The sequence below is a fragment of the Aegilops tauschii genome, chromosome 3, assembly GCF_002575655.3.
Source record: "Aegilops tauschii subsp. strangulata cultivar AL8/78 chromosome 3, Aet v6.0, whole genome shotgun sequence".
Lineage (NCBI taxonomy): Eukaryota > Viridiplantae > Streptophyta > Magnoliopsida > Poales > Poaceae > Aegilops > Aegilops tauschii.
This window is the reverse complement of record NC_053037.3, coordinates 166,866,368-166,879,666: the sequence shown is the minus strand read 5'-3', so window position 1 is coordinate 166,879,666 and position 13,299 is coordinate 166,866,368. Positions and strand designations below refer to the sequence as shown.

Genomic DNA, 13,299 nt, shown 5'->3' with positions numbered 1-13,299 from the left:
GAACCGCAGCCTAGACCTCAGCTTCAGTAAAATGGGTTGTCCAACCCTTCTCCTTAGATGGACGACATCTCCAACTCATCCCAGGTGATCGTGCAACCACGACGTTCCCTTGATCCCACGATCTTGCCAAAGCGATCATGGGCGGTCGCCTCCTTGTCGGCATGAGCGGCTGCCACACGGTCACCATTCTGCAAGGAGTGTATGAAGTTTTTCCAGCGCCTGGAGTAGATCTTTAAATTAAAAAAAAGGATGTGTTTGCATCCCCTGCCAGCAGCTAAGTGATCCTTGAAGATTGACGTTTCCTTGCTTGCCGACAACCGCAAGCTCGATCACATGTTGCTTTAGTATCTTCCACAGGTTGAATTCCACCGGCGAAAGGCACCACCTCTCTTGTGCCATATCCAGACGAAGGATGATCTCATTGGCGATGTGAACTGAACTCTTGCATCGCTAAACAACTTGGAGCTCAAAATCTTGAGGTCACGGGCATCTCTATGCATCTTGGTCTTGACTGTGACGAAAGTACAACCGCTTCCCCACCATATAGAACCTCCACCTCGACCACCAACCGTTGTGATTGGAAGCCTCAACAATAGTCGATTGACCATCTTCCGCCGCTCCTTGCTCATCGAGCTGCTATTCCTTGCTCATGGAGCCGCCACTCCTCTTCCTTGACGGTTGCCTCTGCCCAACTCATTTGTGTGCTGTGTCGTGTGTGCACGCAAAGCGTGGTGTGTGCGTGTGCATGGATATGGATGTGTGTGTAAATGTGATGTTGCTAACTATAATGGCTTGATGTTTTGCTTTTGGACATGCTGCTGCTTGATGCGTTGCGCTGCTATATATGCTCCTTCTTCTTGCTTGAAGAACATGTGAAAAGTGAAAACTGCTAAAAGCATGCCAAGTTGCAAAAAAGAGAATTGTTCGTGCTCAAAATGTCCAAAGTTAGAGATGCAGCCTCCAAATTGTGCAATGTTTAGAATGTAATTGCATAAAAGGATTTGTGGGTATACATCCCATGTCAATTGCAACTTTCATTGATTGATGTGCTTGGTAAATGGAATATGTATCCTTTTATGCTGCTCATATCGTTTTCGTGTTCATATTTACATCTAAACTAAACAATACGAAATAACTCACATTGGTTAACCAACATAAACCAAGGGTATTATAGACGTTTCAACATACAACTCATGTCACAATCTCATACTGCAATCTCTTAAAAGAACTGAACGGCCGATTCTGTATTCTGTGGGCAGTTTCCTGAAATCTGATTTTGAAGAACGTGGAGCTGAAAAGGACCCCAAAATCTGCTTTTGGAGAACATGGAGCCGAGAGTGGCCCTAGTTCGCACTTGGCCTCCAAATCCCAGAAGTTAACGGTCGAACGCCTCGTATTCTCTCTCACGCACACTGCCTGCGGGCCCGCGCACCCGCTCCCCTCCCCTGATTGCAGCGAAGTGCTCAAAACGCCCGAACCCTCCCACGATTTTGAAACCTCATTCACAGGCGAGGAGAAAAAAAAAGAGGAAACCCTCCGATCCCCACCCTCTCCAATGGCCGCTCCGCCGCCGACGCTCACCCTGGCGGTGGAGAAGGGGCCACGGGAGGGGGAGACCCGGCAGTGCAGCGCGGGCGCCGTCCTCCTCGTCGGTCGCGTCGTCAAGGGCAACGATCTCGCCGTGCGCGACGGGGGAGCGTCGCAGCAGCACCTCGTCATCGAGTTCCTCCCGCCGCCCGGCGCCGGGTGGGCCGTCTCCGATCTCGGGTCCTCCAACGGCACCCTCCTCAACGGCAAGCCCCTCGCGCCCTCCGTCCCCGCCCCGCTCTCCCACGGGGACCTAATCAAGGTCGGCGATTCGACCGTGCTCGCCGTCTCCATCGCGCCTGATTCGGATCCCAAGCCTGTCGCCAACCCCAGTTCCAGGCGCTCCTCGCGCCAGACGGCGGTGGTGGCACCGATGGCGGCGGAGGAGAAGCCCCCTGCGGTGACCCGCCGTGGCGCACGGAAGAAAGCGCCGCCGGCCGCCCAGCACCCCGACACGCAGAAGGAAGATCCAGAGGCAGAGGGAGTGGCGGTGGATGAGAAGCCCCAGGTGGTTACGCGCCGGGGAGGACGGCAGAAGCTGGCTGCAGCGGAGCCCCTATTTGAGATGGAGGAGACTGTGGAGGCGCCTCACCGTGGAGAGCAGAGGAAGCCCGTGGAGCCTTCTGCACCAGAGAATGAGGAGGTGGATAAGGAGGAGGCCACGGCGGTGACGCGCCGTGGCAGACGGAAGAATGCTGCGCAGCCCCCTGAACCAGAGAAGGAAAAGGAGGAGGCCACAGTGGTGACGCGCCGTGGCAGGCACAAGAATGTTGTGGAGCCCTCTGAACCAGAGAAGGAAGAGGAGGAGGCCACGGCGGTGACACGCCGTGGCAGGCAGAAGAATGTTGCGGAGCCCTCTGAACCAGAGAAGGAAGAGGAGGCAACAGCGGTGACGCGCCGTGGCATGCGGAAGAATGTCGCGGAGCCCCCTGAACTAGAGAAGGGAAAGGAGGAGGAGGTCACAGTGGTGACGCGCCATGGCAGGCAGAAGAATGTTGCGGAGCCCTCTGAACCAGAGAAGGAAGAGGAGGCCACAGCGGTGACGCGCCGTGGCATGCGGAAGAATGTTGCGGAGCCCCCTGAACTAGAGAAGGGAAAGGAGGAGGAGGTCACAGTGGTGACGCGCCGTGGCAGACGGAAGAATGTTGCGCAGCCCCCTGAACCAGAGAAGGAAAAGGAGGAGGAGGCCACAGTGGTGACACGCCGTGGCAGGCAGAAGAATGTTGTGCAGCTCCCTGAACCAGAGAAGGAAAAGGAGGAGGCCACAGTGGTGACGCGCCGTGGCAGGCAGAAGAATGTTGTGGAGCCCCCTAAACCGGAGAAGGAAGAGGAGGAGGAAGCCCCGGTAGTGACAAACCGCAGAGGGAGGAAGAAGAGTGTGGTGACGGACGCCCCTCTGCAATTGCCTCCGAAGATGAGGTCAGTAAGGGGCCGTGGAAAAAAGGCTAATGCAAGCGACATGGTTCTTGAGGATGTGGAAGAGCAGGGAGGAAATGAGTTGGCTGTATCAAGAGTTCGTCCTGAGGACCTGCTTGTTTCGATGACATTGAAGGCTGCTAAGGCGCAGAAGAGGGATAAGGTGGCATCTGGGGATGGAGACGTAGAAGGGGCTGCAGTGTCATTGGAGGAGAAAGTGCCGAAGGGGAGGGCCAGTGCTCGGCTTGCCACTTTCGATAATGGTGCCAATGCGGCTGCAGTGCCCATTGAAGAGATGGAGGAGGCTGTGGATGCAACGCTCCGAGGGAGGCGGAAGAAGGCCGTTGAACCTCATGAACCAGAGAAGGACGAGGAGGAGGGCATGGTGGTGACACGTCGCGGGAGGCGGAAGAAGAACATGGTACCGCATGAACCAGAGAAGGAAGAGAAGGAGGACAAAGCCCCAGTGGTGATGCACCATGGCGCAACGAAGAAGAATGAGGCGGCAGTTGCTGCTGTATCACTGCCTCCAAAGAGGAAGTCTGCAAGGGGCCGGGGCAGGCCTACAAGGGCCAGTGCAATGAACACAGTTCTTGAGGAGGAGGAGGAGGGGGAGCAGGGGGGAAATAAGTTGAGTGCGTCAAGAGCACGCACAGGGAAGCCACCGACTTCGACGACGGTGAAGAAGGGGGATAAGGCAGCAGCTCTGGATGGAGAGGTCAAAAGAACTGCAAAGGCGTTGGAGGAGAAATTACCAAAGAGGAGGGCCGTTGCTAAGCTTGCTGCTAACAATATCTCTTATGCGGCTGCAGCCGAGCCCACTGAAGAGATGGAGGAGGCTACAGAAGCGTCTCACCACGGGGGGCAGAAAGCCATGGAGCACCCTGAACTTGAGAATGATGAGGATGCCACCATGGTGACGCGCCGTGGGGAGAGGAAGAGGGCTGCTATGGTGAAGCGCCGTGTTGCCGGGAAAAAGGATGTGGTGGCGGGGATGAGGTCTGGAAGGGGACGAGGAAGGGTTGGAAGGACTAGTGCAAGGAATAACGTTCCTCAGGAAGACATCATGGTGGTAGACAAGGAAAATGAATTGCCTGTGCCAAGAGAGCTGGCTGGGAATCTGCCAGTTGTGACCGTGGTGAATGCGGGTGAGGATAGAGAAGTCAAAGGAACCAAAAAAGCAGTGGAGTCTGAATTGCCAAAGGGGAGGGCCAGTGCCCAGTCTTTTTCCGACAACAAGAGTGAGGAGGAACAGGGTGGTGCGAACAGTTCTTCTAGAGTTGCCAGTGCCCAGTCTTCTTCCAACAACAAGGGTGGAACAAATGGTTCTTCTAGAGTTGATTCAGGATCTAATGGAATCCCCAACACAACAAGCAAATACAGAGAGGTACAGTAAACATGCAAGTCAATGAGGTAATATAGTTACCGATATTCTTGAATGATGTACTTATCTTTAATTATCTGTTGCAGGATAGAAAACTGAAGCCGTACTCGACTCCCTTTGATGTCAGGCTGGATAGAGCTCTGAAGAAATACTCTGCATGAGTTACTGCTTGCTAAGTTTAAGAGTTAAAGATGTGTTATGATTGTGTGGATAGGTTCTGTTTCTACTCTGTAGGAAGAATGACTCGTAGATTTTGGAGTCTGAATCCAACTGAATTTTGTGTACATTGAAATGGAGATGCATGTTTCGTTCCTATGCCTGATACAGAAGTTCAAGAAAAATAAATGCTTGTTTGTGTTTTTACTTTGCAAATGTTTATTGGGAAGATGCTTTGGTTGTTATTCTTCTATCCCTTTTTATGTTCTTACATATTTCCTATATTCGTATTTGGTATAACACTGAGGAGGGACTGAACTTGATTTGTGTGCTTACCGAGAAGGTTGTTGTCACCTTGGTTTTTCTGGGAGTTTGACTGAAGCAAAGAAGGCAAGATCAAGATAGTCCTGTCTGCTACTTCTAAAACAAAGATAGTCCTGTCTGCTTCCCAGTTAGGACTTGCTGTTTCATTTTGATGTCTTCTATCCTTCATCCTTTTTCCCTACTCACGCTTCAAGATGCATTATGTTCTTTTTTGAGGAAATTCAGCATTCTTGGCTACTTTTTCGCTCAAACTGTCCAAATATCATTCACTTGGTTTGACCGCTCATTCAATATCTTGAGATGACTTTACTCGTTCAGTTACAGGACCGACCTAGAGGGAACAGCAAAGACAGGAAACCAAAGCTAAGGAAGGATGAAATTCGATATTTGACTGAATTACTAAAGATACTATGAACCAACTTGGAGTTATTCTGCAGAATATAGGTGCGAATCTTTTCAGTGTATGATGAAAACTGTCTCTTGCACTCTTCACTGACTGTCATTGACTTCAAAGAGCTCTCAGAGGGTTCTAACAACATTTCAGTTTATCCAATGTTCTGAGAACTTTTATCCAAGCCATGTTGCCCTAATATAGTCTTTTGTCAGATTTTCTCTTGTTTATTGTGAAGCCATATTTATGGCATGATCAAGACAGTCCTGGCTATAATACGAGACTTGAGTTTTGTAAACTATACTGATTTACTTAGTTCTGTGTTCAAAACTCTAGGAGATTCACTTCACTTCCTGTTACACATGTTAAACTGTACACAGGGATCGTGAACTCAATTTTGGTAGAAAAGAATTAAAATAGATTGCCCACACATTTTGTACGCATTCAAAAGTCTAGAAGATTCACTTCACTTCCTGTTAATCTTTAAAATCTGCTTGAGGTGCTGCTGCTGAAAGTTAACTGTATTGAGTTTGATGTGTGGATAGAAGTCGTTCTAATTTGTCTAGGAACAATGTCTCATAGATCTAGATTGTGGATCCGATTTAATTTTGTCTACGTTGAATTGGAGAGGCATGTTCCTTGCCTGTGCTGTAAATAGAAATGCCAAAAGATTGCTTGCATGCGTCTGTATACAATTGCGAATAATTCCGAGGAAGATGGTTTGGCTATCGCCCTTGCTTCCATGTTTAGTACTCCCTCTGTAACCTTTTTATACCTAAGAGGTCTTATAGAAGTGTACAGAGGGAGTATATCTTACCAATAGGGTTACTGAAGTTTATGCAAAGCGCCTACCGAGAAGTCCAGAGCCACCTTGATTTAGCCAAAAGTTAACTCAAGCAAAGATGGCATGATCAAGACAGTCCTGTTGCTTCACAGTTAGGATTTCATGTGCAATATGAGGTCTCAGCGATTTATGCTTTCATTCCTTGAATCATATTCTTTCTGAAAGAAATTCTACATATCTGTGTTGGCTTACTGTTCGATTAAACTGGCTGAATGTTCACTTGGTTTAACTGCTCATTCAAGTTCTTGAGATAACTGCTCATTCAGTTACAGGACTATTAGAGAAAACACCAAATGAAGGTTATCAAAGGCGAAGGTCACAACAGAAGGTAATACGATCTACGTAGTTTTTTCGTGAAGCAATTTTGCAGAATATAAGTGTGACATTCTTTTCAGTTGATTATCAGAAGTTGGCTCTCATGCACTGCCGTTGATTCCAAAGATTGGTCTGGGTGTTCTTCCAAGTAAATCAGTTATTTGTTCTCTGCTAATTGGCGTACCTGAGATTCAAGTTTCACACCAAAGCTTGATGGAGTGATGCCGCACCATACCGGCAGGAGCAGACTGCAGGTTTTGGCTCTTCCCTTGTTATAAACTTTCCCTAGATTTGTATATCGAACAGTATGCCTCGATGTGTTTGCTGGAATATCGGTTTCGGGCAGACCCATGACCAATTCCTGCATATGTTGAGACTTTTGAGAGTATGGCAATTCTTGAAGCAAACACAAAAATTTCTGCACAAAATCCTTTGTTTGTCAGAAGTTGTCATGTGTTCTGCGAAGAAGTTGTCATGCAAAATGTTCGCAATTACCATGTCCCATAGCGAACGTTCGCTGGCTACTGCGGTTCTTTTGTTTTCCTTCCTAAAATGAGGCTAACCCTGGACTCTGCATTGATTGATGCCAAGCATTGAGGCATCCGTATTGGACCTTTGCTTGTGTCAGCATCTTCACAATTCTATCACAAATTCTATGACTGTGGAGCAACTAGTTAACGAGCACTCCTTCGGGAGCCTGGCAACGATCAGCGCCTCTTGGCGCGCTTTCAGCCATTCGCCACGTGTCGCACTCTGGGCGCCCCCTCCGGATTTTTTTTTCGCACGTGTTTTCAGCTATTTAAATGGTTTTTTCTGGGTTTTTTTGACGTTTTGGTTTTTCACCGGTCTTCCTTAGCTTATCGATCAAAAAAAAAATTTGCGTGAAAAAACGCGTTTTTTTCCTTTCGCAAGAGTCACGGTTTTGTTTTCGCGAGAGTCACGGCCGTTCCTCTCGAAAACGGGAAAAAACATGTTTTCTGTTTTTTTTTCCTTTCGCAGAGTCACGGTTTTGCTTCCGCAAGAGGCACGGTTGTGCTTTCGCGAGAGTCACGGCCGTGCCTCTTGGAAACGAAAAAAAACGCGTTTTCTGTTTTTTTTTCGCGAGAGTCACGGTTTTGCTTCCGCGAGAGACACGGCCATGCCTCTCGGAAACGGAAAAAAACGCGTTTTCTGTTTTTTTTTCCTTTCGCGAGAGTCACGGTTTTGCTTCCGCGAGAGTCACGGCCGTGCCTCCTCGGAAACAAAAAAAACACGTTTTCTCTTCTTTTTTCCTTCCGTGAGAGTCACGGGTATGCCTCTTTCGGAAAGGGAAAAAACCGTGCTCCCAGTTCGGTTTTTTCGCCAGATTTTGTCGGCCGGTTTTTTTCGTTAAAAAAAGTTCGTCAAAACCTATCAACATGGGATCTAGTTTTGAAGATCTCGACGCGAGGAATCCAACGGTGAAAGCGGTTTGAGAGTTGAACACATGGTTTGAGAGATATAACGTTTTGAATAAACGAAACTATGAAAAAAGGAAAAAGTCACAGGTTGCGACAAGTGACGCGCTGCATGTGCGTCACCTGTTGCTGGCAACGAGTACTCCTTAACTAGTGATTTCGCCGTATAATCTGTGCGACTTGCGTCGAAACATCAACATAAAAATGACAGGCCAACTTTTATGTAAAAATTTGGCAAGACTACATAGGCATGAACCGACAACAAAACACACCCTCAAAGCAAAACTACTTCTACTTGATCTCTCGTACAGGTCTAGAGGGTTGCTGCGAGCCTGGCCACAAGCTCCTTGGTAATGGAGGGGCAACTCGTAGTCAGATGCTCGTAACCATCGCTCGCTAAGACCGCTCTCAAGTTGGCAGGCGAGCTGCAGAGGAACGCAAAGACGGCCTCCTTGAGCCGTGGGTACTGGTGCTGCTCGGCCAATGCCAGGGTCGTCGCCGCGGTGGCCGCCGAGGTGCCTGCATAGCTTGTCCTGGCAGACAAGCTTGAGCCTCTCCATGTCGTATCTGTCCGCCGCGACGAGCAGGTGCTGCGCCATGGCCGTCTCTTCTTTCCTGGTCGTGACGGGCAGCTCGTCGGTGTAGATGAAGTGAAGCAGTGCCCCGAACACGTCTGCATCCATGTCCTCGATGTGCACGCACCTCATCTTGTTCTCCTTCATGGGGCCGACGAGCTCTGCCTTGAAGACCGGTGACCGGGCGGCAAGGATGCAGCGGTGCGCCGCGAATGTCTCGCGGCCAACCTTGAACGACACGTCGCTCCCCTCCTGATAGGAAAGCATCTGGGAAAGGTGCCGGGGCAGGGCGGGCGGCGGCACCACCACGGCCGGCTCCACGCGGACCTCGTTCACGAAGACGGCGAGGTCGCACCGGACGTTGAAGCAGTCGTCCTGAGATATAGCTTGAGCTCTCCAGCTCGGACCTCTTGACGAATCTGTCGAAGCTGAGGGAGCCGTCGTGCTTGGTGAAAGTGCACTCGTCTTTGGTGAAAGCACACAACGGAAAATACTCCGTGGCGTGACCGGGCAAGCTGAGCTTGACCTTTGCATGCACGACGTCGACGCCCGTGGCGATGCCGGTGCATTCGAGGTGCATGGATATGTAGCCTGCGCTGCCCTGGTCGCAGCCGTTGGGGAAGTACTTCATGCGCCAGGTGTGGCCTCCAACCTGGAACTCCCCGGAGGCGACATGCTGACCCCTTTGGAGCATCATCTTCGTCCGCGAGTAGCCTTCGATCTTGAGCACGTGGTGCCCGCTCGTCTCCGAGACGACGATGGCCGAGGCGGAGGGCGTGGAGCTCGGCGTCGTCGTCGACGGGAGAGAATGCTGTGGCGGTTGGCGTCGAGGGTGAAGCGAATTCACAAACTCCAAGCACGTCCCCATGAACCACCGGTGGCGGTGATGCTGCTGTCGCTGATCCACGATCGCCGTGGTTTTGTTTAGCTTGTCCTCGCAGACCAACTTTAGCCTCGCCACTTGATATCTGTCCGCCGCCGCGCTTAACTGCCGTGCCACGGCAGCTACGTCTTGCCCGGACATGTCCGGCAACGAGTCCGTGTATATGAAGTGGAGGAAAGCTTGGAACGCCGGAGCATCCATACCGTCGATCTTGACGCACGCATCAGCCTTGTGGCCGGAGAGCTCGGCCTTGAAGACCGGAGACCGTGCCGCGAGCATGCACCTGTGTGCACCGAACGTCTCGTCGCCGACCTTGAACGCCACGTCGGCGCCGTCCTTGGTGCGAAGGAGGCGGGCGAGGTGGACGCGCAGGTCGGGCTCCGGCACATCGAGGAACGTCTCCTCCACGCGGAGGCCCAGGTCGCTCATGACATCGACGTCGCACCGGATGGCGAAGCCGTCGTCCTTCAGGTGCGCCGAGCTCTCCAGGTCGAGTCGCTTGACGAAGCGGGGGAAGGCCCATCCCCCGGCTTTAGGTCCCGGCGACGGAAACGTTCGTATCTCGCTGCTGCTGGTGACGTATTCCGGCACCGGCTCGCCGCCCACGTCAAGAAGGCTGAAGCGGAAGCGCGCCTTCACGGCGGCTGCCTTGGTGTCGGGGTCGACGAGAAGGCTGACGGAGATCCAGTCGGCATGCTCCTTGGCGGAGCCGTTGGGGTAGTACTTGATGCGCCAGGTGCGGCCGCCGATGGGGAAGCCGCAGGACAGGACGTGGTCGCCGGTGGCCACCATCGCCTTTGTGTGGGAGTATCCGTCGATTCTCAGGAAGTGGTGCCCCTTGGCCTGCACCATGCCAACGATGGTCGAGGTCTTCATGGCGGCGACAATGGAGGGATCGGATCGCGGGCACAGGGTTTTCTAATCCCCTTTTACAACCGGCTGGTGATAGCTACGCGGTTTGTTTACCGGCGAATCTGATCTCCGACTCCGAGAGGGTAGCAGTGTAGTACGGTACTGTACTTGCCAGGAAACCGGCTTGCCTGCGCGGAGTCGATGATACGAACAACGGAACAAGATTTGTTCAACATCTCGTATCTATCCCGTACACCGGAGTTCAAAACCGGTTCTTTTGTGCACGATATGTACATAGGTCGTAACTAGCATAAATGCCCGTGCATTGCAACGACGAGAAAATACTTGTTCTTATGAACCATGATTTGCTGCGTAAAGAACTATGTTAAGGACCACGACGTAGAGCACATGGGGTATGATTCGGAGTAAATTGATTTGATTGGCAATGTTTTTCTTGGAATTTTTTTTGATCTATTTATCAAATATCATGGTAATATAAAGAACATCATAAGTATTAAAAATTACATGCATGCCGTGTGTTACAACATGATAAAACTTCATCACACTCTGACACTCCTAATCCAATTATTATGGTTTCTCAAAAAAAAGTATAGTCAAATATCCCTAACATGAAGAAGAATTGTTCTTTCAAGCCGGCCATCTCTACAAAACATCTAACCAAATTATGTATTTTTGTGTGGGGGGAATACATGCAGTGTTCAACTTGCGGCCCATGCTTCCGTAATGAGTAAACACCATAATGCTTTTGCAAAAAAATAAATCGGCTTACAGTAGAGAGAGAGAGAGAGTTGATCAAAATGCAAAACTGATTAGCGTTTTTTATTGACCCACGTATGTGTTTAAATGCGCAAGTGCATGTTATAATCCCCAAAGGTCCGGCGCTCTTGTTAGCTTCCTTATTCCCGTGCCACAATGAACCAATTTAGCTTCTTGCATGGATCCTCGTCTCAATCTCTTTCCAAATTAGCATGCTTGCACTGCTTTCCTTATTATCATGTCTAAATTTCCTTCTCAAATCTATTTTCCTTTAGCATAGACTGCTTTCCTTACTATTCTGGCTCAATTCCTTCTCATATCCTTTCCATCATTTCCTTCTTTATTTCTCTTGCTGCATGTTGAAACGTCGGTTGAAATCCTCTCTATAGAGAGGGAACTCATTTTACCCTTCACTTATTGATTTTCGAGATGACTCCTTGATACCCTGAAAACTGAAAGACCTATATAAGTTAGAAGGATTGGATGTAAAAAGGCGAGGTGGTACCATCTAATAGATCAGATAACATTACATTTGAAACCAAAGATTCAGCTAGGTCGTCTGGTAGCACAATATTTACATGACTGTGAAGTTGCGAGTTCAATTCCTGGCACAAACACATTTTATCGAACGCAGCGGAGAACTACGGACGAAAATTGTCTGACGTACGAAGAAACGGGCCGAACGGACATAATTCGGGAGTAAGAAGCGATCAACCCTTTAATACTAGGTATAGACTAGCACACATGCCCGTGCGTTGCAACGGGAAATAAAATAGTATGCATTTAAAATCAATGAGAATTATATGTGCAAGCAAAACTCTGCTTGCACACGAAAAAGGAACATTTAGCTTCTCGGTTTCGCCGCGTGTGAAGGAATCAATCCGCTATTTTTCCATTCATTAATCGAGGGCATTTAAGAGTTTTGTTACGTCATTGTACGTGAGAGAATGGCCATGAGTTATTCAATCTACTCTTCCTTTCAATCAAGGGATTTTAAGTTATCAAGTTTTTGAATATTATAGAAAACATGAACAATTTTTTAATTCCTGAACAGTTTTTTGAAAATTGTCTACACTTTCGAAAACACAAACAAAATACGAAAGTGAACATCTCTTAAAATTCAAAAAAATTTTCTGAAAACACCAACTTTTTTATAAAAACATGAACATTAGTTGAATTTCAGGAAAAAAAATTAAAACAGCAAGATGTGTTGAAAATTCATAAGATTTTTATAAAATGTATATCTTTTATACACGGACATTATTTTTAATTTTGAAAATTTCACTAAAACATGAATATTTTGCCAATTTGGAGCATTTTTCTAAATGCTATTTTCTTTCTAGAAATCCCAAACAATTTTGAAAAACTATTATTTTTTAAAAAACAATGGGCAACTTTATACAAGTTCCGAATATTTTTCAAAATAGCAACAAAATTTTGAAATTCTTAAAATTTCCAAAATTCTGTTTTTTTAATTCTGAACGTTTTTTGACAACTTTTTATTTACGAAATAAATTCTAAAATAAAAATAAACTTGGAAGGGAAAAATAGATAGGGAAAGGAGAATAAAATAAAAATTTAAACACAAAAAATGTGTTTGTTGTCCTGTGCGAAAGTCTGACTATTTTTGGCCCAGTGCGGAAAATAGAGTTTTCCCAGCTGCGCCGATAGAAAATTAAGTGGGCTGGCTTTTCTGGGCCACAAGGCGCGACCCACGGACGAATATTCTTTTTCTAGCAGACAAATGCATAAGAAATTAGTACCATCTCAAATAGAAAAAAATTCTTTTCGGTGGTGAACGAATGAAAAAATTGGCGAAACGCACCTTGCTTTATTAGTAGGGGTAGGGGTACAGCACATATGTCCGTGCGTTGCAACGAGAGATAAAATAATATGCATTTAAAGTCAGTGAGAATTATATGTGCAAGCAAAACCCTGTGTGCACATGAAAAAGGAACATTTAGCTTCTCGGTTTCGTCACGTGTGAACGAATCAATCCGCTATTTTTTCATTCATTGATCGAGAGCATTTAAGAGTTTTGTTACATCATCGTACGCCAGAGATGGCTCATGAGTTATTCAATCTACTCTTCCTTTCAATTCTTTTAATCGAGGGGATTTTAAGGTATGAAATTTCTGAATATTGTAGGAAATGATTTTTTTAATCCAGAACAGTTTTTTGAAAATTATCTACACTTTTGAAAAAATGCGATCAAAATATGAAAGGGAACATCTTTTAAAATTCACAAACATTTTCTCAAAACACCAACTTTTTTATAAAACATGAACATTATTTGAATTTATGAACATTTTTTAAACTGGGAACATGTATTGAAAATTCATAAGATTTTTAGAAAATT

The 13,299-nt window shown here is 47.7% G+C and overlaps 1 protein-coding gene and 1 pseudogene across 1 annotated transcript; one reads left to right on the top strand and one right to left on the bottom strand.

The window, feature by feature from the left end:
- The first annotated feature begins 1,451 nt into the window (after positions 1–1,451).
- Positions 1,452–4,750, top strand: LOC109738578 (uncharacterized). The gene is made up of 2 exons (XM_020297675.4): positions 1,452–4,390; positions 4,474–4,750. Exons 1-2 carry the CDS (start codon positions 1,556–1,558, stop codon positions 4,546–4,548), a joined length of 2,910 nt encoding a protein of 969 aa, XP_020153264.1. The 5' UTR covers positions 1,452–1,555; the 3' UTR covers positions 4,549–4,750.
- Positions 4,751–8,166: 3,416 nt separating this feature from the next.
- On the bottom strand, positions 8,167–10,187 carry LOC109738579 (uncharacterized; annotated as a pseudogene).
- Between the last annotated feature and the right edge of the window lie 3,112 nt (positions 10,188–13,299).

Bases quoted from the DNA above. Each gene is read 5' to 3' on its own strand.
- LOC109738578 (XM_020297675.4), top strand. From the start codon at position 1,556: ATGGCCGCTCCGCCGCCGACGCTCACCCTGGCGGTGGAGAAGGGGCCA. The intron at 4,391-4,473 runs GTACAGTAAACA...TATCTGTTGCAG, and splicing joins CAACAAGCAAATACAGAGAG to GATAGAAAACTGAAGCCGTA.